General features: G+C 43.8%; 1 protein-coding gene across 1 annotated transcript; it reads left to right on the forward strand.

Moving 5' to 3' along the window:
* Positions 1 to 109: 109 nt before the first annotated feature.
* Positions 110 to 27,926, forward strand: Cryz (crystallin zeta). The gene is made up of 9 exons (XM_034500899.2): positions 110 to 255; positions 7,641 to 7,757; positions 12,182 to 12,334; positions 16,360 to 16,523; positions 18,848 to 18,899; positions 23,465 to 23,614; positions 26,293 to 26,400; positions 26,494 to 26,589; positions 26,908 to 27,926. The coding sequence occupies exons 2-9, from the start codon at positions 7,647 to 7,649 to the stop codon at positions 27,067 to 27,069; spliced, it is 996 nt and encodes a 331-aa protein (XP_034356790.1). The 5' UTR covers positions 110 to 255; positions 7,641 to 7,646; the 3' UTR covers positions 27,070 to 27,926.

A 27,926-nucleotide genomic window follows, 5' to 3' on the forward strand; every position in this document is an offset into this window, starting at 1 on the left:
AGCGAGTGAGCTGAAGTCGGCTCTCTCTGCTTTGGAATTCGCCTTCTTCTCCACGGGCGCAGCCATATTGATACCACGGTGGCCGGAGAGGATCAAACTTCCCCATTTGCGCAACCAGGCGCGAGGCGTGCGTCGCAAGACGGTAGAGGCGTAACCCGTGAGGTGGGGCCTTGCAAAGTTAGGAAAAGCCAGCCCATCTCTTTTCTCACAGAACTTCTGGAGCTTAGGAGGTTTTGATTCCTACTCTAGAGGAGGGTAAGTCACCCAGGACCTCAAGCAAGCTGCTAGACTTGTCTACCGGGAGGCTTTTTTTTTTTTTTTTTCTTCTTTCAAGTTCTGGCTCCAGGAGACCAGCACTGGAGCTATGCAGAGCAGGGGGCTGGGTGGTTCAGGTGGTATAACTGCTCGCTGATCTCTGTCTCCACCGGGACACTTGCGCCCCAACTATGGGTTCACAACTCCCCAGGTGCAGGTAGACAAGCTCTGTGTTCTGGCCTCCAGGGTATATGCAGTGGGCGTTGTCATTCCTTTCTTTAGATTTAGTAGCACCCACCTACGGCAGTCTTCAAAAGAAAGAAGAGAGACCTAGAGAGAGTCAGAGACAGAACACAGAGAAGGGCAGAGTAAAAAAAAAAACCCTAATACTTTGTTAACTATGTCTTGCGCATTTACAGTTCCTGCCTCAGGCTAGTGACCAGAAAAGACCTGTTAATGATTGAGAGTGCAAAGGCCACTGTTTGGACTGCTTGTCCACCTCGAGCCCGAGAAACCACCATAATTCCCTGCTGGCCCCTGCCCTAGGGAATGCAGCATGTAGCAGCATTCTCTTACACTGGAGCGGGGCCTGCCCTATGCGTAAAATGTTGCAGGGGTACAGGGTGATCTCCGTGAAAGCAAGACCGTGACAACATCATATAGCCAGAAGACTGGTACTGGACACTTTAATTTTCATTATTTATTTGTGTTTCTGAGTTAATAATAAGCCATTCTGGAACAGTGGCAGTAGATTTTATAACTATCGGGTCTCTTTTTTAACCTTCATTTAAAACTATCTCCAGAAATTAATTTTATTCTATTTTGCTCTTTTAAAAAAAGTCTAATTTATGTGTGTAGTGTTTTGCCTGCATATCCACACCATGTGCATGCCGTGTGCACTCAGAGGACAGAAGAGAATATTGGATCTCCTGGAATGGGAGTTAGAATAGGTCTTAAGCCCGAGCCACCTGTTGGTGCTGGAAATCCAAATGAAGCCCTTAGCAAGAAGTGCTGCTAGCCCTAACGTTGGCCCTCTGCACTTGATTAGTAATGTCTTTACTCTGAGTTTGAGAGTTGACTTATTAACTCTATGTTAAGATATACTTCTAACATTTCCCCTATCTTTTTTAACTTTCATTTAAACCTATGAATGAATTCAAGCAGACCCTAGAGGAGAAATTTTTAATTGTGTATGTCCTGGAAGTAAAAAGTAAAATAAAAAATAAAACAAGGTACTATAAACAATTTTCACAATGTATGTATTTGATAAATAGAAATGCCTGTTTAAACCATAGCATAGTTAACAAACCAAAGAAACCAGGCATGATGGTGTGTGCACTTGGAAGGTTGAGGCAGGAAAGTCATCCAGAGCTTCAGACCAACCTGGTCTGTGAACTGAGTTCTGGGTTAGCCTGGACTACAGTGTAAGATGCCCCAAAGTGACTGAAAGCTCCTCCTTGTCCAGTGTGAGACAATGAGTAATGATAAAGCTTCCTCTGTTGCAGGCAATTCCCACAGGTAGCCTATGCTAGACAACTTGTACCATCAGGGTAGATTGGCTTTCCCTGTAGAATCATATCTTTTGTGTTTCTACTCTATTTCCCAATTTATAGGCATTTGAAGAATACCCAAGTAGATGCCTTAACTAGACAATATGTGCTCCAGCCTGTAGCTTGGTGACATTTGACAGTTCATACCCAATTTCTTATACATTCCAGAATTCACTTCAAGGAAACAAAGGACAATCTATGCCAACATTTCAAAAAGTGAAGTTACAGGATTGTAAGTTAAGAAAAACAATATCAGCCAACATTTAAGGCAATGAACTTGGGTTCTAGCCCTGCTGTGACCTTTGTGACCTGCCAGGGTTTCTAAACCCCTTCTAATGTCTTCTGATTCATAAAAGGAAATTTGGCTTTTTAGTTCTGCATAAGGTAACCTTTTCAGCAACTATTCATTTTTGCCTATATGAAGATAATTAAATGGATGGAGAGTTAAAAACTATGCTTTTTAGGAAAAGCTGGGTGTTTTGAAGGTTCAAGGATTTTCATAATTGCTGTTAGTATATTATGCTATTTTATTCTTGTGATTCCTGATGGGAACTATCTAGGAAAGGTTAAGGCTACCAGGTGACCTTCCTGGAGGCTTATGAAGGGTGGGCTCTGAGAGACAAGATGTCAAGAGACTTCATCTCTGGGTTGTTTCTTGCAGCTGATATGCCTTTCCTGTCATATATAATCTTGGGATTCCTGGGCACCACCTCACCCTATTGAGCAGATTTCCTACAGATAAACATAAAAATGAACTTTCATGAATTACTGATTTCATAGAATTCCTGATTTGATTCAAACCATTTTAGGGAGAAAGTTTTAAGATGGTTTTAGTTGTTTTGCTAAAAAGATGTAATAAAGTTAAAATCATGAAAAGAATGTGCCCATTCCTCAAAATAGCAGGTAAAGGCAGCATAATAAGAAAGACAATGAACTTTCATAATTGCACTAAAAAGAGAAAATAGTCTTGGAACCAATTTGTGTTTAAGGAAAAATATTCAGGTCCAAGTATGAAGCCACAGATGTGCACTATGATAAGGCAAGACCATGTAAAAACTGTTGCTTTGAACTTATAATGAACTCACAGTATGATACACTGCATTGAACTTGCTACTGATACCTTTCTGTAACTCCCCTTTTATGTAGCATTTTATCTGTGAGGTAATTCTTTTTTACACTGAGAACTTTTTGTGTAAAAAAAGGCTGACAGGAATAAAGAAAGGTGGTGTAGCACACACATTTCCTGGTGTGGTGTGGTGTGGTGTGTGTGTTGTCTGTGTGAGGAACTTCTCTCTGGTTCAAAAACAGTTAAGGAGCTCTGAGCCTCTTGCCTAGCCAGCAAGGGGCTGCTGGCCTACTCTCCAGAGAAAGGAACACTAACAATAAATCCTTTTACTTCATTTCCGCTGCTGAGGAGGGTGTGTTAGTTAATCCACCAGAAATAGAGTCAGGGACTTAAGTTCTCAGTGCTAATTAAACCACAGAATATTAAAAAGAGTTAAGTTTTTTAGCATTTGTTTAGGTACAGAACAGTAACAAAGAGCTAAGTTTCCAAGAACTTATTTAAGCACAACAAGCACAACGGGGTTAAGTTTTCCCAGTGCTTATTTAAGCACAGAGAATTGAAGAGAAAAGAAGCTGAGGGCCAGCTCCAGTGGCTGTTCTTTCTGATTCTCTACTGAAAGTAGCTGAGGGGGAAGAGTGTTGACGGGGGCAAGATTTGGTCTTGCAAGATATTTAGGGTTGCCTTTATTATAATAAAATGTTTCCCTGTCTTAAGTCTAAGTCACATCCCTGTGGTAGCTGACCTGCCTGTCTTGAGTTCTTCTGAGGCCAGAAAACTTCAAGTCTCTGTCCTTTAACACCTCATAGTAAAACAGCAGAGGATTAAATAAAGTAGCCTTTGCTCTATCTCTGCGGGAACTGCTGTGGTAACTCCCAGCCTGCTAGTTGAAGTCATTGGAAGAAAAAGGGACACTTTGAAAAGTGATTTTAGCCTGTATTTCTAAGTTCCCTCTAAAAAGTTCTTCTCTTGATCTCTAAAACGTTTTCCAAAAAAAGTTTTCTCTAAAAAAAGTTCTTCTCCTAATCTTGTTCTTTTCTCCTGCTCTGATGTAACAATGGCCTTACTTCCAATACAACGTAACCTTTCCTAGTCTTTTGTACCTTTTCTAGGAGAATTGATCACATGGTTTATCCAAGCATCCTTTTTTTTTTTAAAGAAAAAAAAAGTTCACTGAAAGTTCAAACATAAATTCAAATCATAAATTGAACAAGAAGTTTACAACAGAGAATATTTACATATATATTCATTAAGAATAATTATCTGGCTAAACATTCATTATCTGAGCTAGCTCTACAGGTTCATGGAGAGTTAAGGACCATAACTAAGTTATCATTGAAGTTTTGTATGTATGGATAAACCCAGTCAATAGTTTATCTTTTGGGCACATATACTAAATCATTATTCCATTTTTATGACCTTTAGTTAATTGTTTTACAACCTCTTGGAATGTGCTCTAAGTTGTACATGCCTGCTTTCTCTCTCAGAAGCAATTAACTTGAAGACTGGCAAAGTTCTCATTGCAATTTTGATATCAGAAAGGACTTAATGGCAGTCCTATTATAAAAGATCTTAATAATTACTGCTGTAATTTTAAGAATTCTTATAGAATCATCATTAAGAATTAAGGAATCATCTACTTGTCTATATAGCATCACTACAAGATAGTACATCTTCATTGATTTGCAGAAATCTGCTCAAAAGATAGGCTAATACCTAGTGATTGTTGTATATATATATATATATATATATATATATATATATATATATATATAATGTTTAATATTAACAGGAAAAGCATATTAATAACAGGAATCTTTTCTCAAATGTAATCTTGGCCTTGCTTAAAGGAGCAAATCTGTTATAGATTTATAGTGCACGGCAGAACCATCGCAGGAAGATCACCTGCTAGTTTTTAGCTTCTCCTAGATGGCTCCTGGCAGAAGCCAGTGGTTTTCAGCCACAGAATAATCAAGAGGGTGTAAAGTTTCTGGAAGCCATCAGCTTCTAGCCCTCAGTACAGTTAGAGAGAGTTTATGTGGCCATTGAGCAACAGGCTTTTGCCTTTTGTCCAGCTCTGTCTTCCATCTCAGCTCCAAACCCCCAAAGGCTGGGGCTGGCCCCCTGCAGATTCCCTTTGATACAGCACCAGTGTTATGAAGCAGATGATGATACTGTGGTTGAGTTCAGAGGTATGCGTGCAGGCTGGAGCCATCAGAATGCAAGGGCTCAATGGGGAATGAGGTTAAGAGAAGTTAAGAGTGGCCCTGCCATGGCCAGGCTGCCTCTTTGCAGGATAAAGTGTGTGTGTGTGTGTGTGTGTGTGTGTGTGTGTGTGTTGGGGGAGGGCGTGGTACTGATCTCCTAGACCCAGGACAGAATGAAGAGACTTTCAGCCTTCTTCCCCTGTCTCCCTTCCTCTTCTTCTGCCTCCCCTTCAAAATGTAAGCAAAATAAATGAGTTAGCAACAAGATACAGACCCTGCTTTAGAACAATATTGATTTTATTATTACAGTAATCTTTTGAGGCTAATAAGGATGTCTGCTAGAAAGACAGATCCATATGGGAATTAGATAAGGCGGCAGCGAACAGAAGCGGAAAGTGGAGAAGAGTGAGGTGGCACATGCCTGTAATCACAGCATCAAGACGCAGAGGCTGCATCATTTCCAGCTGGAAGCCACTGTCGGCTTCATGGTGTGTTCCAGACCAACTTGATCCACATAGCCAGACCCTGTTTCAAAAAAGCCAAAGTCGGGAGGTAGAACCTGGTTGTAGATGCTTAGCATGCTTGGGGTCCTAGATACTAGCTATAGCACAGCAATAAAAGAAGAAAAAAAATGAAAAGAGTGTTAAATATGTCGTGTGTGTGTGTGTGTGTGTGTACAGTTCATAGCAGCCTTTACATTTTCTGGGTTTAGCATAGTGATTTACTACTGAAAAGTGCTCATCTCTGAGCTGTGGCTTGCAGCAGAAAGCCATGATGACTTACTACAAGAGACCTTCAGACCCTCGAGATCATGACTGTTGACTCCTGACGTTCCCTCATAGAAGGATGGGGTCCTTACACTTTACTTGATATTCCAGCCACTCTCCCTCCTGTACCTTGGCCTGACTGTGGGCAATTCTGCCCTAACTGCACTTGCCCTCTTTGTTCCAGAAGGTGCTAGGGTATTTAGAAGGTAGAGGGTTGCCTGGAGAGGATTTCCATCTATCCAGCCATAGGGATGTTCTAGTCCGTCTTGGGTGAGACTTTCCAGTGGTGTGGTTGGTTTGGAGTCATCTGCACTCCTGTAAATAACCCATCACCCGTGTTCTGTAAGGCTTACAACCTCACCAGAGCCAGACCCTGGGGAGCTGTACTTTGGTTTGTTGCCGCGACCACATTAGGATGTGGGGGTATTTGCTTACATCTCTCCTGGGAGAGAGTTTGGCAGCATTCGTATTTAATATTGAGAAAGTGCATGTTGAACGAATGACAACCAGTGTCTGCTTGGCATCAGTGTTTTCCTTGACTCATTTTCTGGACTGGATAGAAAACTGTTTTTTCTCAGGTTTTGAGTTTTATGTCTCAAACACCTCCTAGGTAGCAGCAGATTCTAACTATTTGATCTGATTTAAATAAAGAAATTATGATAGGCCATAGTTAAAATGATGGACATACAGCTAAAAACAGTTCATGACATCCGTCAGGACGTTGTTTCCAGTTACATAGTTTATTTGCTTATTAGCTTTGCTCTTCTTAGAGTTTATTTTTAACCAACTTTTATCTTCCTTATAATAGGATGACAGAAAAGTTAACTGGGCCATCGTTACATATAAATGGATACACTAATTCTTAACTTTCAATTTTCTTTCTCCTTTTGTTACAACAAACTACAGAGGGGCTGTGAGACAGTTCAACAGGTAAAGGCACTTGCCACCAAACCTAGTTTCTTCAGTTTGGTCCCTGGGACCCACATAACTCCTGCTTGTTCACTGCCCTCCACACCTGTGCCTTGGCTTGTGTTCACACCTCCTTTCACAGACACATGCACATATAAACAAATGTAATGAAAAACCTGCAGGAAGACTGTTTCCATAACCCCGTAAATTTAAAAAACTTAGTGCTAAGTGGAAAAAGGAAATAACACAATTCAGTGCACTCCGACATAAGTAAAGTTAGCAAATAAACAAAATAACCGCACATGTCGCTCCTCAATGCATATTAACACTCTGACCAAGTACTACTGTTGGATTTATGGTACTTATCGATTCTTGAAAGTGATGCCCAGAGGTAGTCTGGAGGATGAGGCAATGGGCTTCAATTATATCCATAATGCTTTAGGTTATTAAAAGATTAACTTGTTAAATCTAGGCATAAATGCATTTATTCCTTATTTCTCTATTATGTTTGCAACATTTCATAATCTGACTAAAGATTCCTAAATCTAATGTTAGTTCGTGAAATTTCTAAGGCACTGCAACCTAAGCTTATAGCAAAGCAAACATCAGATGTGGTCTCCTGTGTTGGTCCAGACGTTTTTATTTGCATGTTTGACTCCTTGTTGAAGGCAGTGAATCCCCACAGGAAGTCCTATGGAGTATTTTGCTTTGTAGCTGAAGGGTTTTTAAGATGAAAGGTCCTCACGAATGAAATGAGATCAGTGGGAAGCTCCTGGCTTAAATTGTTATTTGAAAAATTATTTGATCTGTTTTCTTTGGGGGGAAGAGAAAAAAACCAGTGATAGCCTAGATGCAATATGATAATATATTAATTTGTCTTAACCTCTAGATTGCCATGGCAACTGGACAGAAGTTGATGAGGGCTATTCGAGTGTTTGAATTTGGTGGACCAGAGGTGCTAAAGTTCCAGTCGGATGTGGTCGTTCCTGTTCCACAGAGCCATCAGGTGGATACAATTATTGCAGTGGTTGACTAGAGCAGGTGCACAGTGAGCTACAGATACTGAAACAGGGCAGTGTTTACCTGTCTGTGTGAACATGATACTTCCTGAACTAGACACTTGAAAAGGAATAACTTCTGCCTACAAAATTTCTAATGTAGAAAATCAGCTCTGTGGTGTAATAACAGTATCTTATTGGTGTTTTGGGAATTCTGAGTAAGTTCTGCTCTCAGGAACCTCCTTGGTTTTTATTTTTTACATGGTGGGAAAGTAATTTCCCCTTTGCACTAATGTTTTGTCAGATTACAATTAAGGGAATTCAGCTGTGGAATTTAATTGTCTCTAGTGGCTTTTATCAATATCCTTTGGACTCAAGTTGTATACACTTATTAAGACTCATTCCACACCCCCTAGTGTAATATCCTTTGCCAGCCTTAGGAGAATTTTTTTCTTCATTTTCTTCATAGTTCATCTTTCCAGGTTCATTTCTTATCACTCTCTCAAAGATTTTAATAATCTTAAGTTATCTGGTTTCCCCAAGAGACTCTCATTCCATCTTTGTACATATTTCTTTTACCTAAAAATAGCTCCCTCCCTCCCCCCACACCATTGAGCAGGAACTCAAAAGGAACAGGAACCTGAAAACAGGAGCTGATGCAGAGGTCTTGGAGGAGTTCCCCTTACTGGCTTGTTCCTCACACCCTGCTCAGCCTGCTTTCTTATAGCACCCAGGACCACCAGTCTAGGGGTGGCATGGCCCACAGTGGGCTGGGTCCTCACACATTAATCACTAATTAAGGCCTGCCTATAGTCCTGTCTGGTTTGTGCATTTTCTCAGTTGAGGTCCCTTCCCCTCAGATGACTATAGCTTGTGTCAAGTTGATATAGAATTAGCCAGTGTAATTTACCCATTGTCAACTTGACATGCAAACACATCACTGTTAAGCCACAGACTTTATTGTTCATCCCCAAGATCACATATTAATGTCAACATCACATTATAAAATATTTTGGAAACTTAAAAAGTCCTACAGTCTTTAAAAATTCAAAGTCTATGTAAAACTTAAAAACCTTAAAATCTTTTAAAAAGTGGAGCACCTTTTGGGTATATGCCCAGGAGGGCTATAGTTAGGTCTTCAGGTAGATCACTTTCTGATTTTCTGAGGAACCACCAGATTGATTTCCAGAGTGGTTGTACCAGTTTGCAACCTACCAGCAATGGAAAAGTGTTCTTTCTCCACATCCTCTTTAGCATCTGCTGTCACTTGAGTTTTTGATCTTAGCCATTCTGACTGGTGTAAGGTTGAATCTCATGGTTGTATTGATTTGCATTTCCCTGATGACTAAGGATCACAAACATTTTCTTAAGTGCTTCTTGGCCATCAGAGATTCCTCAACTGAGGAATCTGTTTAGCTCTGTATCCCATGTTTAAATTAGGTTATTTGTTTTTTTGGAGTCTAACTTCTTGAGTTTAGTTCTCCCTTGCGCTGAGGCCCCCACCCAAGGCTGCATTCTCCCACCTACTGAGTGGTGCATTGCCCTTTCCCATAACCTTAGTACCGCCTCCCGCCTTTCCCCAGCCCCCGTGGAGGTTTAGGGTGTTGGCTTAGAGTAGGGTAAATGCAGTCTAGCTTTCTGCATTTCCTCTGCCCATCAGAGTTCTCACACCCCAGCAGCAGACAGAATGTTGAGCTGAGGGCCTCTCATTTTGCCTGCCCAAGTGACATTCCCAGACCCTAGTACTGAGGCTGTATGCCGGACCACAGTCCTTGATCCACTTGGACTTGAGCTTTGTACAATTTGATAAACATGAATCAATTTGCATTCTTCTACAAGCAGACTGCCAGTTAGTCCAGCACCATTTGTCGAAGATGCTTTTTTTCAAAGTCTTTTAACTATGGGCTCTTGAAAAATAAGTTAAATGCTTTCTTATTCTAAAAGGTATAGTCACAATCAAACAAAGCAAAGCCAAATTGTAGCAATGTCTTTCTTTCACCTTCCACCAAAACCCAGCAGGATCAAGCCTGTCACAAAAGTAGCCTACTACATGGTACCAATTTAGAGTTTCTATCACCGTGAGGAAACATCATAAGCAAAAGCAACTTGTTATTCATATGCAGTTTCTGTCATTATTAAATTAAATTAATATATAATCCCTGGACATTAGCCCACCCTATTGTGCAGATTTTTGCAGATCAATGAAGATTGATCTATACAGTAGTCATGCTATACAGACAAACAGATGATTTCTTAATTCCTAATGATGATTTTATGAGAATTCCTAAAATTATACTAGTAATTATTAAGCCCTTTATAATAGGACTGCTATTAACTCCTCTCTGATATTAAAACTGCAATGAGAACACTGCCAGTCTTCACAAGTCATGAGTTAATTGCTTCTGAGATTAAAAAATAGGCATTTACAACTTAGAATACAATCCAAGAGGTTTTAAAACAATTAACCAAAGGTCATATAAGAGACCTAATGATTTATTGTAGGTGCAAGAACAGGACATAAAATATTGACTGCGTTGGTCTATGCAAAACTTCAATGTTAACTTAGACACAAAAGTTATAGTTTTGTGACTCTCAATGAAGCTGTGGAGCTTGTGACAGATAATGAATGTCTAGCTAGATAACTAGTCTTAATGGAAATACATGTAAACTCCCTTGTAAATTTCTTCAGTTTATGATTTGAATTTATGTTTGAACTTTTAGTGAACTTTTGGAAAAACCATGTAATCTGTTCTCCTAGAAAAGGTACAAAATACTAGGACGGATTACATTGAGAGCAGAGGGAGTGCAATGTTGCAGGAAATATTAAAAAGGGGGCATCAGTTCCCGTGCTACATCCAGCTACAGTCTGCCCCGGTTGTGGCGGTGGGGCATTTCTGTCTCTAAGCTGGGCCCCAGGTGACTGACTGGTCACCATCTTCCTACTCCAGTTCCCTTGTCTCAATGCTGCCCGTAACTTCTCAGCCATAACCCCTCTGTGGTCTGTGGGCCCACATTCCAGTAACCCAGTAAAACAAAACTCTAGAAGCTTATATTTAGTCAGGTTTATAGTTCAATAAATTCTAAATACATAAGATGCCTACACAATAAATTCAGGGCCAATTGATAATGGTACAAGCTGCCTACCTAGATTAGACAAGTTGCCCCAATTATTCTATCCCTATAAGATACTATATCTACCTGTGGCTGTTTAAAGCCACACCGAATCTGAACCATTCTGTCCGTCCTCCATCTTGCTTCCTTCTTTACTTGTCTTCTCCATCCCATCTCTGTAACTCTTAGCTCCGCCCCCGTTTCCCTGTCCAATCACAGGACTCCTGCCGCACTAATATTTAAATTAATTGGACAGGGAAAATCATGCCACAAAGTAAGATCAGGAGGAAGAAAGCAGAGCAGAGTAACTTCGACATTAGGAGAGCATACAGTCTGATCAGTTTTTCCTCCTTTTACTTTCCCTTAGAAATAAAGATCAGAATCTTTTTAAAAAGTGTCTCCTTTTTATTTTTCTTCCTGAGAGCAGCTTTTCTAGCTGACAAGGCCCTGTGGAAACAAGAACAAAGGAACTCTTTATTTAATGCCCTGCTGTTAGCAACACGTGTCAATAAGCCCAGAGGCTCGAAGCTTCAGGCCTCAGAGTAACCTGAAGTCAAGATAGATAGATGTTACTATAGAAAGCAATCTTAATCTCTTGCAAGACTTAGTCTTGTCCCTGCTGATAGTCTCCCCCTCCCCCTACCCCCTTTGTCTACCTTCAGGAGAGAAACAGAGCTCTGGAGCTGGTTGGTCTTCAGCAGAGAGGAAGGTGTTTATTTCACTCAGAGTTCATCATCTGTAGCAGTTAGGACAGGAACGCATGTAGTGCAGGGGCGGATGCAACAGCCATGGAGGAGTGCTGCTGACTGGCTTGCCCTTCCTGGCTTGCTCAACCTGCCTTCTTATAGAACCCAGGTCCACCTGCCCAGGGGTGGCACCTCCCACAATGGGCTGGGCCACCCTGCATCACTATTTAAGAAAACAACCTATAGGCTTTCCTGCAGCCTGAAGAAATTTCTAAGTTCCTAGCTTTCAGGTGACTATAGTGCATGCTAAGTTGATGTAAAAACTGCCTGGCACACCAGGAAATTACGATCCTCCTACGTATCTCAGAAGAAGAGGAAGTGGGCTGACGGGCACCTAGAGGTCTCTGAAGCACACCTCTCTACATGTATGGTTTCCTGGAGGTTTTGAATCTAGCATGCAAGCTAGTCTACCCTACTTCCTACTGCAGACTTGGAACACAGGCTTGCTGGAGGCAGGAGCTGGCTTGGTCTGGCTTTATTGTCTCGGTTTCTCCAGCTCCATCGTTTTCCACACAACACTATTGTAAGGCAATGCCTCAGTGCTCTGTACAAACTGACGGGTGTTGTCATTACAGGTCCTAATCAAAGTCCACGCCTGTGGTGTCAACCCAGTGGAGACATATATTCGCTCTGGGACCTACAGTCGAAAACCTTCCTTACCCTACACTCCGGGCTCCGATGTGGCTGGGATCATAGAATCTGTTGGGGACAGTGTGTCTGCTTTCAAGGTATTCCATTCTTAATTATTTCTATATTGCCTTCACTCTTCTGAAATTTAGTTATAGCTTTAAAGGCTTTGAGAGGGACTCAATGCACATTTCCTGTGACTTGGGGGACTCCTAGGTCTAACTGAAATGTCTGAGTGAAGGAAACAAACAGGGGGATGACAGATGGCCAGCTTTTGTGCTGCACAGACAGAATGTTTTAATTTCCTTTCACAAAATAAAGGAAGGTTAACTCTTTTGGAGGGTGATAGAACTTGTGCATATGGTAAGACACTGTGCAGTCGTGGAGTCGAGATCAGGACCGGGATCATGGCTGTTCTTACAGCTCTGTCAGAAGCCATGGCTGGCACGGGAAGTGCCTCTGTAAAATACTTATAACTACCTTCTTTCCTTTTAATTTCTCAACCTGTTCAACCCTGGCACCGTATTTACCAAGTTGGGCTGACCTAGAGAAACTTAAGGTGACCCTGTGCAGGAAGGGGGTGGGTCCCTGCAGCTTTTTGTTTCTCTGTCTCACCGCTCTGGCGTCTGCCCCAGTAGCATCTCTAGATTCTTCGCCAGTACCACCGATGGTCTCTAGACTCCAGAGTGAACAGACCCTTTTGTGTTATGTCTTTCTTAAATTCACAATGGCATTTGGCACTCTCAGCCACTTAACTTTTTCTTAAACAAAACCAAACCAAAATCCAATGTTTACTTTGGTATCTGCCATGGCGCACCATATGTCCTGATGTCCTTCCTCTCCGTATCCTGTCCTGCCGTCCGTCCTCCGGGCAGCCATTGTTTTTATCTTCGCTCTTTGGATGCCCTCCCAATCCTGTTGCCTGAAGCCCCCAATCCCATTCAGACCTCTGCTTTTTGCATTTGTTCTACGGAATTACACAGTAATCTACAGCCACAGGCAGCCTCAATTTCCTTTCTCTTACCCAGTGTTAGAGTATTCAACTAAGACCTGGTACTGTCTGCAGGGTACTTACACTAAAGTCCAGTTCCTATGTTACAGTAGTGACTTCCTGAGTGTCTAATAGGCTTGTGCATCTAGCTGTTCCCTTCCTAGACAGGGCTGTGTCCTGCTGGTCACCCCTCAGTATAGAGAGATTTTAATCCAGAAACATGGTCACTCTGGCTGGAATACAGACATGCCCTTAGCACACACACCTTTAATCCCTCTGGCTGGGATACAGATCGGCCCTAAATACACACCTTTAATCCCAAACAATGAAGTTAGTTTGTAGACGGAAGCACCATGTTTGAAAATGCTGTCTGATTGAGTGGTAGATAAAGTGATGGGTGAGAAAGATCTGACAGAATGGGATATGCCCAACTCTAATGAGATCTGAGAGATTAAAAAGGTGACTGAAGAGAGAGTAGTGCACACAACCACCCCCACAGAGAGAAAGAGGGAGAGAGAGAGAGAGAGAGAGAGAGAGAGAGAGACAGACAGACAGACAGAGAGAGAGAGAGAGTTAGTTATATAGAGACAAGTTTTAGAGACAGAAAAGCTAGACCCAGGTGGAGACAGAACAAGCCAGAGAAGGAGAAGGAGCCAAATAGAACATATTGCCAGAGTTAGTGTGAGGACAAACAGAGTAATTCAGTCAGAAGCTGAAAGAAGCCTGTTTAAATCAGTCAGCAGGGAGAGGCATTTGAATAACTGAGTTGACAGCCAGCCAGAACCAGAAAGAAGGAGAAAGGGTGAGCTTATTCAGCAGTAAGCCTTAGAGTCTGAAAACAGTCTAGCGCTAGATAAGATTTTACTTAGGGTAGAAGCTTCAGGACTAGGCCTGGGTTAGCAGCCGGAAATTACCTCAGGTGAACAAAACTTACATTTACACCCCAGGAGGCCCTCCCCCAGTCTATCAAAAGCTGAGGTTGTCTGTGCCCACTGAGTTCCTCTTGGTGACACCTGCTGTTTGGGGCTCTTCTCAGTCTGTCACTCTTCCTCTCCTCTTCCTGTGGCCACTGCCTGTGGCTTAGTTCAGGTTGTCTCACCTATTGAAGTTACCCTGTGACCTGGAGTCTGTAGGCATAAGCTACCTTCTCTCCTGCTCCTGGGGTCCAAACTATAAAGCTTCGTCCATCTCCACATCTATTGCTGTGGGCTGTGGTGTTGATGAGGTGCTCACGTTGTGAGGTGGGACTGTTGCAGCTCCTTACACTCTGTCTCCCCCCTCCTTCTCTGCTGCTGTTTTCTTCAGTGCTGAATTGCTCTGCTCTGTACACTCCCTGCTCTCTCAGGGCTGTGTCTGTGCTGTTTCTGTTATTTGCAGGATGGCACTGAAGCAGAAATGTAGCTTCTGGGGCTTCTGGAGTCCTGTTTGGTTTCCTTCCATGTTATTTCTGGCACTTGCTGTGTGCTGCATGTACGATACCTACCTACTTGTACCTTCAGTGCCTATTTGGAGTATGCACTGAAGTTCTTAGAAAATAACCCCCACCCCATGTTAACATCTGCAGCTCCGGAGCTAAATTATCTTCAGGCCCTGCTAATAGCCATCCACTGCTCACCTCTTCGTTTGACCTAACATCCATCTTTGTGACTATTACATAAGTCCTTTGAGACTTCACACATAGACTGCACGTTTCCCCTAACCCTAATGCTAAGATTATCACCTGACACCATTTGAAGCCTATAACAGCAAATTCCTGCTTTGCTGTAACCATCTACCACGATGTTCCCAGGAATGCATCTGGAAAGTGCTTGATTTATGCCTTCCTTTGTTCTTTTACTTCATGAAACTGCTAACACTTGGGATACAGCACTTGAGCTGGCTTAGACCCTGCACCCAGGCTGTGGTTCCAGAATCAACCCTATTCCCTTTGAGGTGAGAGCTCTGGCTTACATGAGCAGGAGATGCTTGGCCTGGCTCAGCATTTGCTCTTGGCTGCCTCCTTTGCCCCCGGGCTTCCTTCACTGTTTCCTAATTCCAGTTCTGTTCTTCAGATCTTGTCCTTCAAGTCCTGCTTCAACCACTCGTGTCCCCATGTGGCTTCTTTAATTTCCTCAGCTTAGAGTCACTTCTCCATTTCTCACCTTTCTTTTCTCACCACGTTTACTTGCTTTCCAGCTGGATGTCTTCATAGCAGTGCATTGCTATTGATGATATCCCCACAGAACTCCAAGAATTACATTTTCCTTCTGGTGAATTCTCAATGTTTGAATTACACTGAAGTCAATCGGGCCGATTCTCAAGCCATAAATGTGGACTCATCTTAACCTTGTCTTCCTTGGCCATATGCAGATAACACTGTCCAATTGTGATGCTTGCTTTTGTCTCTCAGTTTCCTTCCAAAGATTTGCCTTGTCATCCTACAGCATGGTGCTGTTAGCTTTTGTATGTATTTATTAATCATAGTGCCAGTTTGAGTATGAGGCCGTCATTGCTCAGTGTTTTGTCTACTCTATGGTATATCTCCTTTCTTATGTGTCTTCTAAAGACGTAGGCCAGGTGTTCAGATGGCCAGCATCTCCATGCCCAGGGTGTAGCAGGCGGCCATTCACAGGGTGCTTTGTGTCTCGCTATGAGGGGTAATGGATCTGCTTGGCTCTTTCTACTACTTCAGTGTGTTGCCTAATTGGAGGATGTGCACACTCCTTCCCTGGGTCACTGTCATGCTTATGAGGAAGGATGCAGCATCTAGCTCAGTAAGTGCTCAGCTGAACTGCTGTAGCACTCCCAGTGCCCTCATGCATTTGAGGGGTATTTTCTGTTCTCCTTGTCTCCTTTAGTGCTTCTTTTCTTAAGTTCTCTCTTAGAAAACATGTATAGAGATTCAGTGTTTCAGCTATGCTTGTGAGACACTGAGCTGGAGACATCCACATGAAAATTATTGTGTCTCACTGTAAGCTGAACTGTGAAGGTCCCAGCCATCTTGGAAGGATTTTTTCTCACTCTAAGCTGGCACTGTCAAGGTCCCAGCCTTCTTGGAATGATTGTGTCTCACTGTAAGCTGGCACTGTAACGAGTCTCAGCCATCTTGGCGCAGTTGGAATCTTTGCTGCATGTATTTGTTGATATCTTTTTCAGAAAGGTGACAGGGTCTTCTGCTCCAGCACACTCTCTGGTGGCTACGCAGAATTTGCTCTTGCAGCGGATCACACTACCTACCCCCTTCCCGAGACACTGGACTTCAGGCAGGGGGCTGCCCTGGGGATCCCGTACTTCACAGCCTGCAGAGCTCTCTTCCACAGGTGAGATGGCACCCCGAGTTCACACTTCTATGCCTGGACTGGCTGCTTGCTGCTAGCCATTTGTGATTAAGCATTTCTGGGTCATGCCAATCACAGAGGGGACAAAAGTTTGATTATTTGAGAAGAAAGAGGAAATTAGTCCCTTGAGTGAAGATCGTTTTCTCAAAAAATAGGAGTCTGGAAGGAGATAAAAGACTCTGAAGAAAATATGTATCTTTGTCTTAGTCACTGTTTTATTGCTGCAAAGAGACACCATGACTACGGCAACTCTTATAAGGGAAAGCATTTAACTGGGGGCTTGCTTACAGTTTCGGGTGCTTAGTCTATTATCAGCATAGCAGAGAACATAGCAGGCATGATGTTGAAGAAGTAGCTGAGAGTGACATCTGGATGCACAGCAGAGAGAAGGAGCCGGCGCCTGGCTTGGACTCTTGAAATCTCCACCCCCAACCCCTGTGACACTTCCTCCAACAAGGTCACACCCACTCCACTGAGACCACACCTCCTAATCCTGTAATCCTGTCAAATAGTGCCACTCTCTGGTCACTGAGCATTCAAACATAGCCTGGGGGCTGGGGGAGCATCCTCTTGTTGTTTGAGATAGGTTTTCTCTGTGTAGTCTTTACTGTCCTGGAACTCACTCTGTAGACCAAGCTGGCCTCAAACCCAGACAGAGCTCAGCCTGCCTCTGCCTCCTGAGTTCTGGGATTAAAGGTGTGCACTACCACCTGGCTAGGGGGGCCATTCTTATTCAAACCACCATAGTCTTACTTTTCTATTACTGTGATATGACCCCATGACCAAGGCAACTTATAAAAGAAAGAGACTATATCATATATATCAGGGCCTTACAGTTTCAGCGGGTGAGCTATGACCATTATTGTGGAAGCAGGGCAGCAGGCTGTCAGGCATGGTGCTGGAGCCGTATTTGAGAGCTTATATCCGAACCACAGCCATGAGGCAGGGAGAGAGAGAGAGAGAGAGAGAGAGAGAGAGAGAGAGAGAGAGAGAGAGAGAGAGAGAGGGGGAGGAGGGAAGAAGGGGAGGCAGAAGGAGAGGGAGAGAGAGATGGATTTTTCTAAACTACCAAACCCACCCTCATTGACACTTCTTCACCAAAGCCACACCTCCTAATCCTAGACAGTGCCACCAGCTGGAGACCAAGTATTCAGAGACAGGAGCTGGTGTGGGCCGTTCTCATTTTCCTTCTCATTCTCGTTCTCCTTCTCCTTCTCCTTCTCATTCTCATTCTCCTTCAGACCACCACAGATTCGAGAAGGATTTTATTTACTTTTTGTTGTTGCTTTGAAGGATCAGACAGAGAGAGAGAAGACACAGTAGAAGAGTAGAGGGCTACAAATAGACCCCACATAGCGGTTCCTGATGAACTGAGATAGTGAACATCCAGACACAGATAAAAGGGTAGAAGGGCTCCAGGCCCAGGCAGGGACGGGCCTCAGAGCTTACAAGGAAGCCCAGCCATGAGACCTAAAGAATAAAGATGTAATTATGGAAACATTTGTAGGTAGGAGACAGGATGTTGACAAAGCCATCAGGAAGCCATGAGCAGGGGCTTGGGGCTAGTGTAGTCTCATTCCAGAGTGAACAGATTCTCCCCAAAAGAGCTATCCACCGTATCCCTGGAATGAGCTGGATCGTAAGGTACCTAGAGAGGAAGGTTCATGTGCTTGCACAGTGAAATGCTCCCCAGTAGGACGTGCTGTCTGTTCTGAGCATCCAGGCTCTAAAAGGAGGTAGTAGTGTAGCACAGGAGACAAGCCTGGACACTTTGGGTGTAGCCTGGGGGCCTTGGTGACTGCACAGCCTCATTAGGGACCACTCAGCGTTGACTTTTAGAGGTGTGGAAAGGCAAGGGCATGCTATTAGAACTGGCCAGAAGCAGCCCACCTGCTGTTACCTGAGCAACCCTGGACCACAGGATAATGACTGATCTGCAGCAAATCTAGGGACACTCTGGTGACACATGACCATGAGGGACTCCAGTTGTGGTTCCGAAGTCCCACCAACACACAGAGACTGCAGCCTGGGCATTGTAGTGTGATCCCGGCACCCAACATGGCCACAGGCAGGTGACAGACCAATGGCATATCCCGAGTGGGTACTGCATGGATGGTTTGTGTTCATTGTGGTCGTGGCCGTCATTGTTTGTGTCGGGGTGAGAGGACATTTGGCTCTGTGTTAGGGTGCAGCATGTCTTTGTGTGATAACTGAAGCAAGGGTCGAGGTTCCTCACAGATGATGAGAAAAGCAGCTCTTGGTTCCTCTGACTGAAAGCATGATGATGCCTCTGCTTTTTCCTGCAGTGCCCGAGCTCGAGCTGGGGAAAGCGTTCTGGTTCACGGGGCCAGCGGAGGAGTGAGTATCTATACTTTCAAGTTTCTGTTCATGTGAGTGTGGAGTTGTGGGTCTCACGTGATAGTTCTTGAAAACTCTACACCTTTTAAGTTTTCAATTTTAAAAATTTATTCTCCCGAGGACTTCATCCATGCACTCAGTGTGTCTGACCTTATCTCCCAGTATGCCCCTCCCATCTCTGTGTCCTCCTCTTTTAAAATAATCCACTGTGACCAAAATCAGTGGGACCCTGGTGAGAACCCATCTGCAGGTGTCCAGGGTGCTCCTCCTCCCCCAGCAGCTGCCAGCTGCCAGTTGCTCCTCCCTGGGGCAAGGCCTTGGGAGCCTGTCATCTGACTATGCTGGGCTTCTGACATCATACAGGATGAAGTCAGTTTTAAGAGCTGCACCTCTTGGCCCCCTTAATGCCATGACGCTCCATCAGATGTAGGCTGCTGAGTAGAATCCATGGCTGAGGCTGTAGCATCTTGCTTAATAAATTCAGCAGACCACCTCATAAAACAATTAATGTGGTAGGTTTTCCACCTGTGTGGGGAGTGCCCCAAGACTGACAAGCCTCTGCCTTTACATGGCATGGTTGTTAGAATTATGTGGCACTTTAGGCTGTTCTCAACATTAACCGTGGTTGTTCCATATTCCCTTAGTGAGCAAAATAAGGTTCATTAAACTTCTCAGCCAGCGAGTGGTCAGCCTCCCTCCTGTCTGGGCTCCCTGTGCCACCAACAGGCACACACTTTGATGGCAGTGAAAGGGTGCACAGTATACAGCTGTGTCCTCAACATCACAACCCGAGGCTGGAAGTGTTAATGTTTGTTTGGGAAAGGACTGAGAACTCAGCACCTAAGCCCTCTAAGTAATCCCCAGGCATAGCATCGTCAGAGTCCTCAAGTACCTCACTACTGCTCCGTCTCCAAGGAGCGTGGAGGAGAAGCCAGAGCTGTGCAGTTTGAACTTACTAAGCCAGCACAGAGAGACTTTAGAAACGCTGGAGGCAAGATTTCCCATTTATAAAATCAAGGAACTGTGGAGTGATGGCTCACCTCCAGGGAGCTGGCCAACCCTCAGTACTCGGTGTTCTGAGGAGGACATGGGAAGGAGTAACTCATTACCCAGAATGCCTGCCCACATAATGATGGTGGCATCCTGACAGCATGGCTCTGCCTCTGAAAGTGGCCCAGAAAGTCAGGGTGCTCTGTGTCTCTGTAGAGATGAACTTTCTTGTTTCATATCTGGCTTCCTCAGTGACTCAGAGATCAATCTGTAGGGATTTCATGCATCAGACTATTTACCAAAAAAGCCCAAGGTTGTCTCTGTAGGGCTTGAAAAGACAGCTAAACTCATTGTTAACCATCGCCAAAGGCTGGTTTTGGATGAGTTAAATTTAACTTAATAACCGAAGGTTTGAAACACACATGTGTTTATTTAAATTGCTGTGGTTTTCTAAGAGCCTTGTGCTCTGTAGAGAAGAGAGATGTTCATACAGTGGAGAGAGAGGGTTTAGAGGAAATCCCTTTACACTCCTGTAGAAATCTCTGCCACTTCAGAGGGATTGGTTTGCTTTTTTAAAAGGTAAAATCCAAACTGTTGGTTTTTGGAGCTGGCTGAGTCTGCTAAATCCTGGCTGGCTGGGACAGGCTGGCGGCCCGTGTGTGAAGCGCCTCTGATCCTCCTGCCCTATCGGAGGAAGACAGAACACTGGCTTTTGCCTGGCTTCTGTTTGTACTTTTTGTCCTCTTTTTATCCACATTCCTGCTGGATTATGTTGTGGGTTTAGAATTACGTGGATTTGTGGACACAGTCATTGTCCCAGTATATTGGTGGGAGAATCTCATTTTAGTATTTGAAATAAAATGGAGAAAAGTAATGGGCAGAAAATGCCACGTAATCTGTTGAAAAAATATTGAGTCTAATTGTTGGCAAGAAAATAGTAACCAGAGCCCTTTAGAAAACTGAGAGACTGCTCAAAGGAGAGCATTAGGTGATATGTTTGCATTAAGTCAGTGCCGTAAAATGTGGTTTTATTAGAGTCATAGTTTTAATAGAAAGGTTAAGTCATTGGAGTCAATCGCAGTGACCCCGTAGTACAGTGTTCCTCCTGATGGACTGGCTGTATCCTTCATTAGACAGGGTCCTGTGTACTAACTCGGGTTAGATCATCGAAAGCCTGCAGGGCCTCATCCACTGCGCGGGCCTTCAGTCTGTAGTGCTGCTCACGCTCCAGCGAGTTTCTCTCAATTTCCATTGTAATTACTTTTTCCCGTCTCCCCCAATTCCAGTCGCCTTCCAGATCATAGCTTCTTTACTTTTCAAATTGAGGTTTTTACATTTATTTTGTGTGTCTGTGCAAGCTTGTGCTGATCAGAGGACAATTTGCAGGACTTGGTTCCCTGCCTCTGCCAGATGGTTGCTGACTTCTGGCTTGGTGGAAAGCAGCCTGGCCTACCAATCCTGTCAGTGTGCATCGGTCAATGTTCTGTGTGAACTGTGTTGGGTTAGAGTGCTTGGCTTTAATATGCTGGTCTGATATGGGAGGAAGCACACTCAAAGTTGGCCTCTAGCCTCTGCATGTGCACTGGGCACATATGGCAGCATACACACACACACACACACACACACACACACACACACACACACACAAACACACACACACACACACAAACACACACACACACACACAAACACACACACACACACACACACACACACACAAATGTTGATTTTAAAAGCTGCTAGTGAATTGCTACCTTGAGTCTCATTGAAAAATAATGCACAAAATTTTGCCTAAGGAGTAGGATAGAATTTTCAACAATTTCCTGAAGTAGGCCTAAGCATGTCTGCCACTTTAATATTTATATAATTTAATAAATATTACCTATTTATATGAAGTAACATTACCCTGGATGCTCATAAAGTCAGAATAGTGGGCCAGACTCTGAGATTGCTGATTTGTATGTATGTTTCACATTCCCATAATACCTGATGTCATATAAAATCCAAGCAAACAGTGGTCTTGACTAGAAAGCATTGAAGAAATCCTGGTCTGCGTTTGAAGCCCTGACCTGTAACAGGAAATAACAGGCTGGAATCCTAGCACTTGCAGGGGCTAAGGCAGAAGATCACCATGAGTTCAGGCCAGCCTGGGCTACATAATGAGTTTCTCAAAAGAAAAAGAAGTGGCTGAGTATTTACTTATTTTCTTTTCAAGCAGTAAATGCTTTTCTAAATTTGACTCTGAATAAAACTTGGGATATAAAAACCTTAATACAAATCACCTTTGGGAAGGATTTTGTTTCCTATGAATAAGGAGGGTAAGCGGTCAGTCAGTAGCTCCGTGCCCTGCTCTGGGCCAGCAATCATCTGCAGAGTCATTTCACACCATCCCTGGCTTCCTGGCTCTATATTTGTCAGTGCCTAGTGGGGCCTTTGCCTGTTAGTATTCGGGCAAGTTCCAGAATTTAAAGCTGCTGCCACTCCTTGGATGCTTATGCTCTCCAGACTGCCATGCTCTCAGTGTGGTCCAGGGCCTTTCCCTTGCCGTGGACCTTGGCCGTCAGTTTCCATCGGGTCATGAGCTTGGTCCCTGAGCCACACCCTCCCTCTTTCTGCCTTTGAACACCCCTAGCATGTTCCCACGCTACTCATTCAGCCATCCCTGTCCTTTACCACCTGCACACTCAGGACAGGGAGCGCCTCCATCCCCCGCCTCCTCGTTTCATTTAGTTCACCTTTCCTGATGCCTAGACAGCCCCTCTCCCCGTCTCTAACCCAGGGTGGCTTTCTTATTTTGCCCCAGTACTTTCTGTTGACGTCACTCACTTGTTAATTCACACTTATTACCATCTTTTCTCTTTAAAATGTATTTTTTTTTTACATTGACTTCATGGACAGAACCTATATTTCTAATTTATACAGTAGAGGCCTTATGCTTATTATAAAGAATGTGTTATTTAACTGGTTAAATAAAGCCAGGACGGAGCATGAAGGCAATCTTTAAAGACTGTACGTCCTGCGCACAGCATGTCTTAGCAAGTGTTCTGCTGCAGTGGTTAACGGGTGTGGGCTGCAGTCTGGTTTAGTCCTGCTCCACTGTGTGAGGCTTGCTTGGGGCTGCTGTATCTCAGAGCTTACAGTTCCTCATCAGCAGGACACAGGCAGTGACAGAGACCTCAGCAGGCACTGTGAAGTACACCTTGCACAGCACTGGGGAAGCGCCTCTTTCCTTCAGGAACGGCTCCACATAGACCAGCGGTCCTCAACCTTCCTAACACGGTGACCCTTCCATACGGTTCCTCATGCTGTGATGACCCCCAACTGTAACATTATTTTCATTGTTACTTTATAATTGTAGTTTTGTCTCTATTACCAGCTTATGTATAATGTAAATATATGTGTTTCCTGATGGTCCTAGGTGGCTCTTGTACAAGGGTTTTCCTCATCTCCACAGGGACCATGACTCACAGGTTGAGAACCACTGCACTAGTGAGATCTGCAGTTCCCTGTAGGCACTGGAGGCTTCCAGGGACCGTGGAGAATATGTGATGTCAGGGTTCTGTTCTGTTCTTCAGGTTGGATTAGCTACATGCCAGATTGCCAGAGCTCATGGCTTAAAGGTTTTGGGCACAGCTGGTTCTGAGGAAGGAAAAAAGCTTGTTCTGCAAAATGGAGCCCATGAAGTGTTTAATCACAAAGAAGCCAACTATATTGATAAAATCAAGGTAAACTTTTCTGCAGTTTAAGAAGGTTAGACATTGCTTCTGGGAGACTCACATGGCTTTAAAAATAAGTCATTTTAACAACTGTCCTCTTAATGAATTAATATGATTTTGCTTAATAAATAACATTGTTTCTGTCTTCATATCTATATGTGCTCTCATCCCTATACATGTTTTAATTTATTTAAAGTGACAGGCATCTAGTTCTCCAGACTTTGCTGCCATGCTTGTAATGTGCTTGCGTATTAAATGAGTCAATTGAAAGATCACGCTGTAAGTAAAGCTTGCAGCTACACGATGCTCACAGTACAGCTGTCAAGGACGTGACATCCCCATTGCAGCTGCGGTTCCCAGAGTTAGGAACCAGACGCACCTATCTGGGAAAGATGATGCTTGCTCATGGGGTCCTTGGGGAGGGACTATCACTATTCCACCTACCACAGCGAGGAGCATTCAGTTAATGTTGCATATCATACAGTTCACACAGGATCTCATCTGTCTGTCTGTTTTGCCTGGCAAGTGCTCGCTCACCTCAATCCTGAAGTCTCTGTTTATATATTGCTGATAATTAAATCAACATTCACTCCCTTGCTCATCCTCATACGTACCTTCTGGAGATAGGACAATGAGAATCTCCCAGGCATAGAGTGTTGACAGAGGTCATTATCCAAGGAGGAGAATGTGTGGGTGGGTGAGCCATGAGGGTAACTCTTTCACTTCTCTACTGGCTTTGCTTGTTCTTGCTCTCAGGCCCCTCCTCCAGGCCCCTCCCCTCCCCTCTCCTCTCATTCCTTTATTGCTTAACTTATAGAAAACACCATGTGCCCTCTCCCGCTACAGTTCTGCCTGTGTGTAATCTGACATTCACAGAGGCTGTGTCTCTGGAGAGGGGAGTGTCCTTGTGTCCAGGCTGCTCTGTGTCTGTCCTTCTCCTCAGGAGCATGAGATCTTGATTGGATCTTATTGAAGCTGGCTGTCTTCTTGCACACTAGCTTCACTATTAACCTTCCCTGTCTTCCTGCACACTGGCTTCGCTATTAACCTCTTTCTTCTTCACGTTATTACACATTGTCTGTGTGTTTATATGCCCTTTGTTGGCTCTGTGACCTGAGTTCCATCTCTGTGTCACTAGCCATTGCCCTGACAGGAACCCTTATATCATTGTCTATGTCTGTTCCAAATTGTGTATGTGAGTGTGTCCAAGTGTGTGTGTGTATGCACACGTGTGTGTGCATGCATATATATATATATATATATATATATATATATATATATATATGCATGCATATGTATGTGTGTGCATCTGTGCATGGATGTGTGGAGGACAGAGGTTCACCTTGGTGCCCTCCTTTGTCACTCTCCATCTTATACTCTGAGACACGGCCTCTCAGTGAACCTGGAGCTCACCCTTCCCTGTAGACTGCCTGGCCAGCAAGACCAGGATCTATACATCTCTGCCCCCAGCTCTGGGATTCCAGCTTTCTCTGTGGTGCTGAATCTGGAGAAGCCTGTGAGCAGGCACTTCACCCTGAGCTGTCTCACCATGAGCCTGTTTATGCCCATTTAAATCAGCCTCTCCTTGCTGCCCTAAGTCGCTCCCTTTACCCTGCCAGTTTCACTCCTGTCAAGCATCTCTCAAGTCCCAGTCTTCTGTCACTTAAGCCTCTGTTTCCCTGCCCCAATGAGTGTGACTGAGCTCAGAGTCTCTCTGTTTTCTCTATTTCCAGAGATATCTGTCCCTTTAAATATTTGTATCAAGAAATAACTGAAATGGAACTCTGTCCAAAGAGGGATTCTAACTTTCCTGTCTGTTATTAAGCTTCTAGTACCTAAAACGCTGAATTAATGAACACCTGAAAAATAAAACCAAACCCAAACCCAAACATGGAGTTTTTTACCTAACATGCTGTTCCGCATGGTTTGCAGTCTGTAACAGTTTGCATTTTCCTCTTCCACAGTGCTGTGGTGAGAGGAAGCATCCCCCACCTCTCCCACAATGCTGCCATGTGAGGAAGCATTCCCCAAAGGCCCTTGTGTGTCATTTTCCTTCACCTTCCTTCTTATGTCTAAGGGATTACTTTTCATCCTTCAGGTCATTTCCTCTGAGGAGCTTTCTCTGACCAGCATAGGCAGGTGAACTTAACTCTTCCCTTCTGTAACTCATGGCTTACCTCTCCTGACACAGTACCTACCTTTACATAGAAGCTGTGCGTGTAGGATTTCCATCCTGATTCCTAAGTGCCCTGCATCCATTGTTCATCTATTACAATGCCTGATTTAAGTACTCATTACTTAGAATGTAATATAAATCTAATATAAAACAATTATAACATTGCTGGATCTTCAACAACCAGTTTAAAATGTAGAGAACCAACACCCAACAGTGCAGACAGAAAAAATTAGTATCTCAAGCAAATGATAAACCACTTATAACACAGCTTAATATGCACACAAGCAGAAATACACACCATACTCACCCAGAGATACACACCTCCAGCCCCCAACCTACACAGCTACACACACACACACACACACACACACACACACATCCATACAAATCTGACCTGATTTCAGTAGCTTATCCAATGTTTCTGAGTTCACACTACAGAGAGTGTGACTGGTTGCTTTGTAATTAGATTATTTTAAAACATGCACTGTTGGTTTTGTGGTTTGTCATGCAGACGTCTGTTGGTGATAAGGACAAGGGGGTTGATGTGATTATTGAGATGCTGGCGAATGAGAACCTGAGCAATGACCTGAAGCTTTTGTCCTACGGAGGACGGGTCATCGTAAGTAGGACTCCTCAGCACCTTGAATTTCCCCAGCGGTCCAACCCCGCTTCACAGCAACCTCCAACTGTGTACCTGATGTTTCCGTGATAGATTGTTGGCTGTAGAGGTTCCATTGAGATAAACCCAAGGGACACCATGGCCAAAGAGACAAGTATAATCGGAGTCTCTCTCTTTTCAGCCACCAAGGTAAGGAAGGGGTTGGTTCTGATTGTGCTAGTCAGCAGATTGACGGGTAAAGTCGATGCTAAGCTTGGTCACCTGACTGGAGAGGTGGGTCCTGAGGCAGCAGTATGGAGAGGGAGCACTAGTCATAGCTATTTCAAAACAGTTTTTCCTATACTAACACTGTCTGAGCATATGTGGATGACAGATAATCACAGTGTGGATCCGGGAAAACTGTCAAATCTTCATATTTGCAAGGGGACCTTTCTGGTCATGTGGTCCACGGCCAAGAAACAAATAACTACAAACACACACCTTTCTTTTTCAATCCCTTTCCTCTAGGAGGAATTCCAGCAATTCGCAGGCATCCTCCAAGCAGGGATGGAAAAAGGTTGGGTGAGACCCGTGATAGGTTCTGAGTATCCACTGGAGAAGGCAGCCCAGGCCCATGAAGACATCATCCGCAGCAGCGGGAAGACTGGGAAAATGATTCTCCTCTTATGAGACCTGTGTTACCTTCTTCCCCAAGTCTCTGCTGCACCGTCTTTAATCAGTGTGCTCTTGATTGAGGTTCATGTATTAAAAACGCAGCTTTAGGGAGTAGACACAGTGGAGTGACGTAACTACAGAGAGCGGTGTGCCCAGTGGGGTCTTTGCATGCATCGCAAAACTTGCTTGTTCATTTTTCTCCATTTTCTTTGGTTGGATGTTTTTGTTTTGTTCTTGAGACAGGATTATTCTCTGTAGTTCATGCCGGCCTTGAACTCACAGAGAGTGATCTTTCTGCCTCAGTTTCTAAGTGCTGGGATAAGTTATGCACTACCACACACAACTTCATCTCAGACCTTCTTATCTGATTAATTTCATATCTTTGAATAAAATGTACAAATGCAAAATAGTCCTCTACTGATTGCCCTGGGCTTCCAAGCCTGCTCCTCTTTATGGAGTCACCTGTCCCTTCAGCCATGGCTGTCTTGGACCCTGAAGATTTTCTGGGCTGAAAAACATCTTTTCAAAACTAATGTCCTCTTAGTCTGTAAGCCTCTGGGAAGGGCAAAAATGAGCAACACCTGGAAAACCTACCAGTCAAGTTTCCTAACATTTCTAAGAATATTAGAATGCTCACTGCATGCTCACCAGCCACCTGTGCTCTGGGAGGTCAGGAAACCTTATCCTGGGTCTGTGGTACTCAGTACAGTTACCCATTAAATGCTTCATGGTCGTTCATAGTTTTTTGTATATGTGACATGAGTCTCATAGTTTTACTTAAAATTCTAATTTCACAAATTTAACACATTAAGAACTGTCTGCTTTGGTTTTCATGATATCTTAACCTGGAATAAATTCTGTAGAACAGTGAA

The sequence above is a fragment of the Arvicanthis niloticus genome, chromosome 4 (genome assembly GCF_011762505.2).
Source record: "Arvicanthis niloticus isolate mArvNil1 chromosome 4, mArvNil1.pat.X, whole genome shotgun sequence".
Taxonomy (NCBI): domain Eukaryota; kingdom Metazoa; phylum Chordata; class Mammalia; order Rodentia; family Muridae; genus Arvicanthis; species Arvicanthis niloticus.

Coding starts and splice junctions, on each gene's coding strand:
- Cryz (XM_034500899.2), top strand. CDS start 7,647: ATGGCAACTGGACAGAAGTTGATGAGGGCTATTCGAGTGTTTGAATTT. Junction 7,758..12,181: donor CTGTTCCACAGAGCCATCAG/GTGGATACAATT, acceptor TTGTCATTACAG/GTCCTAATCAAAGTCCACGC. Junction 12,335..16,359: donor ACAGTGTGTCTGCTTTCAAG/GTATTCCATTCT, acceptor TATCTTTTTCAG/AAAGGTGACAGGGTCTTCTG.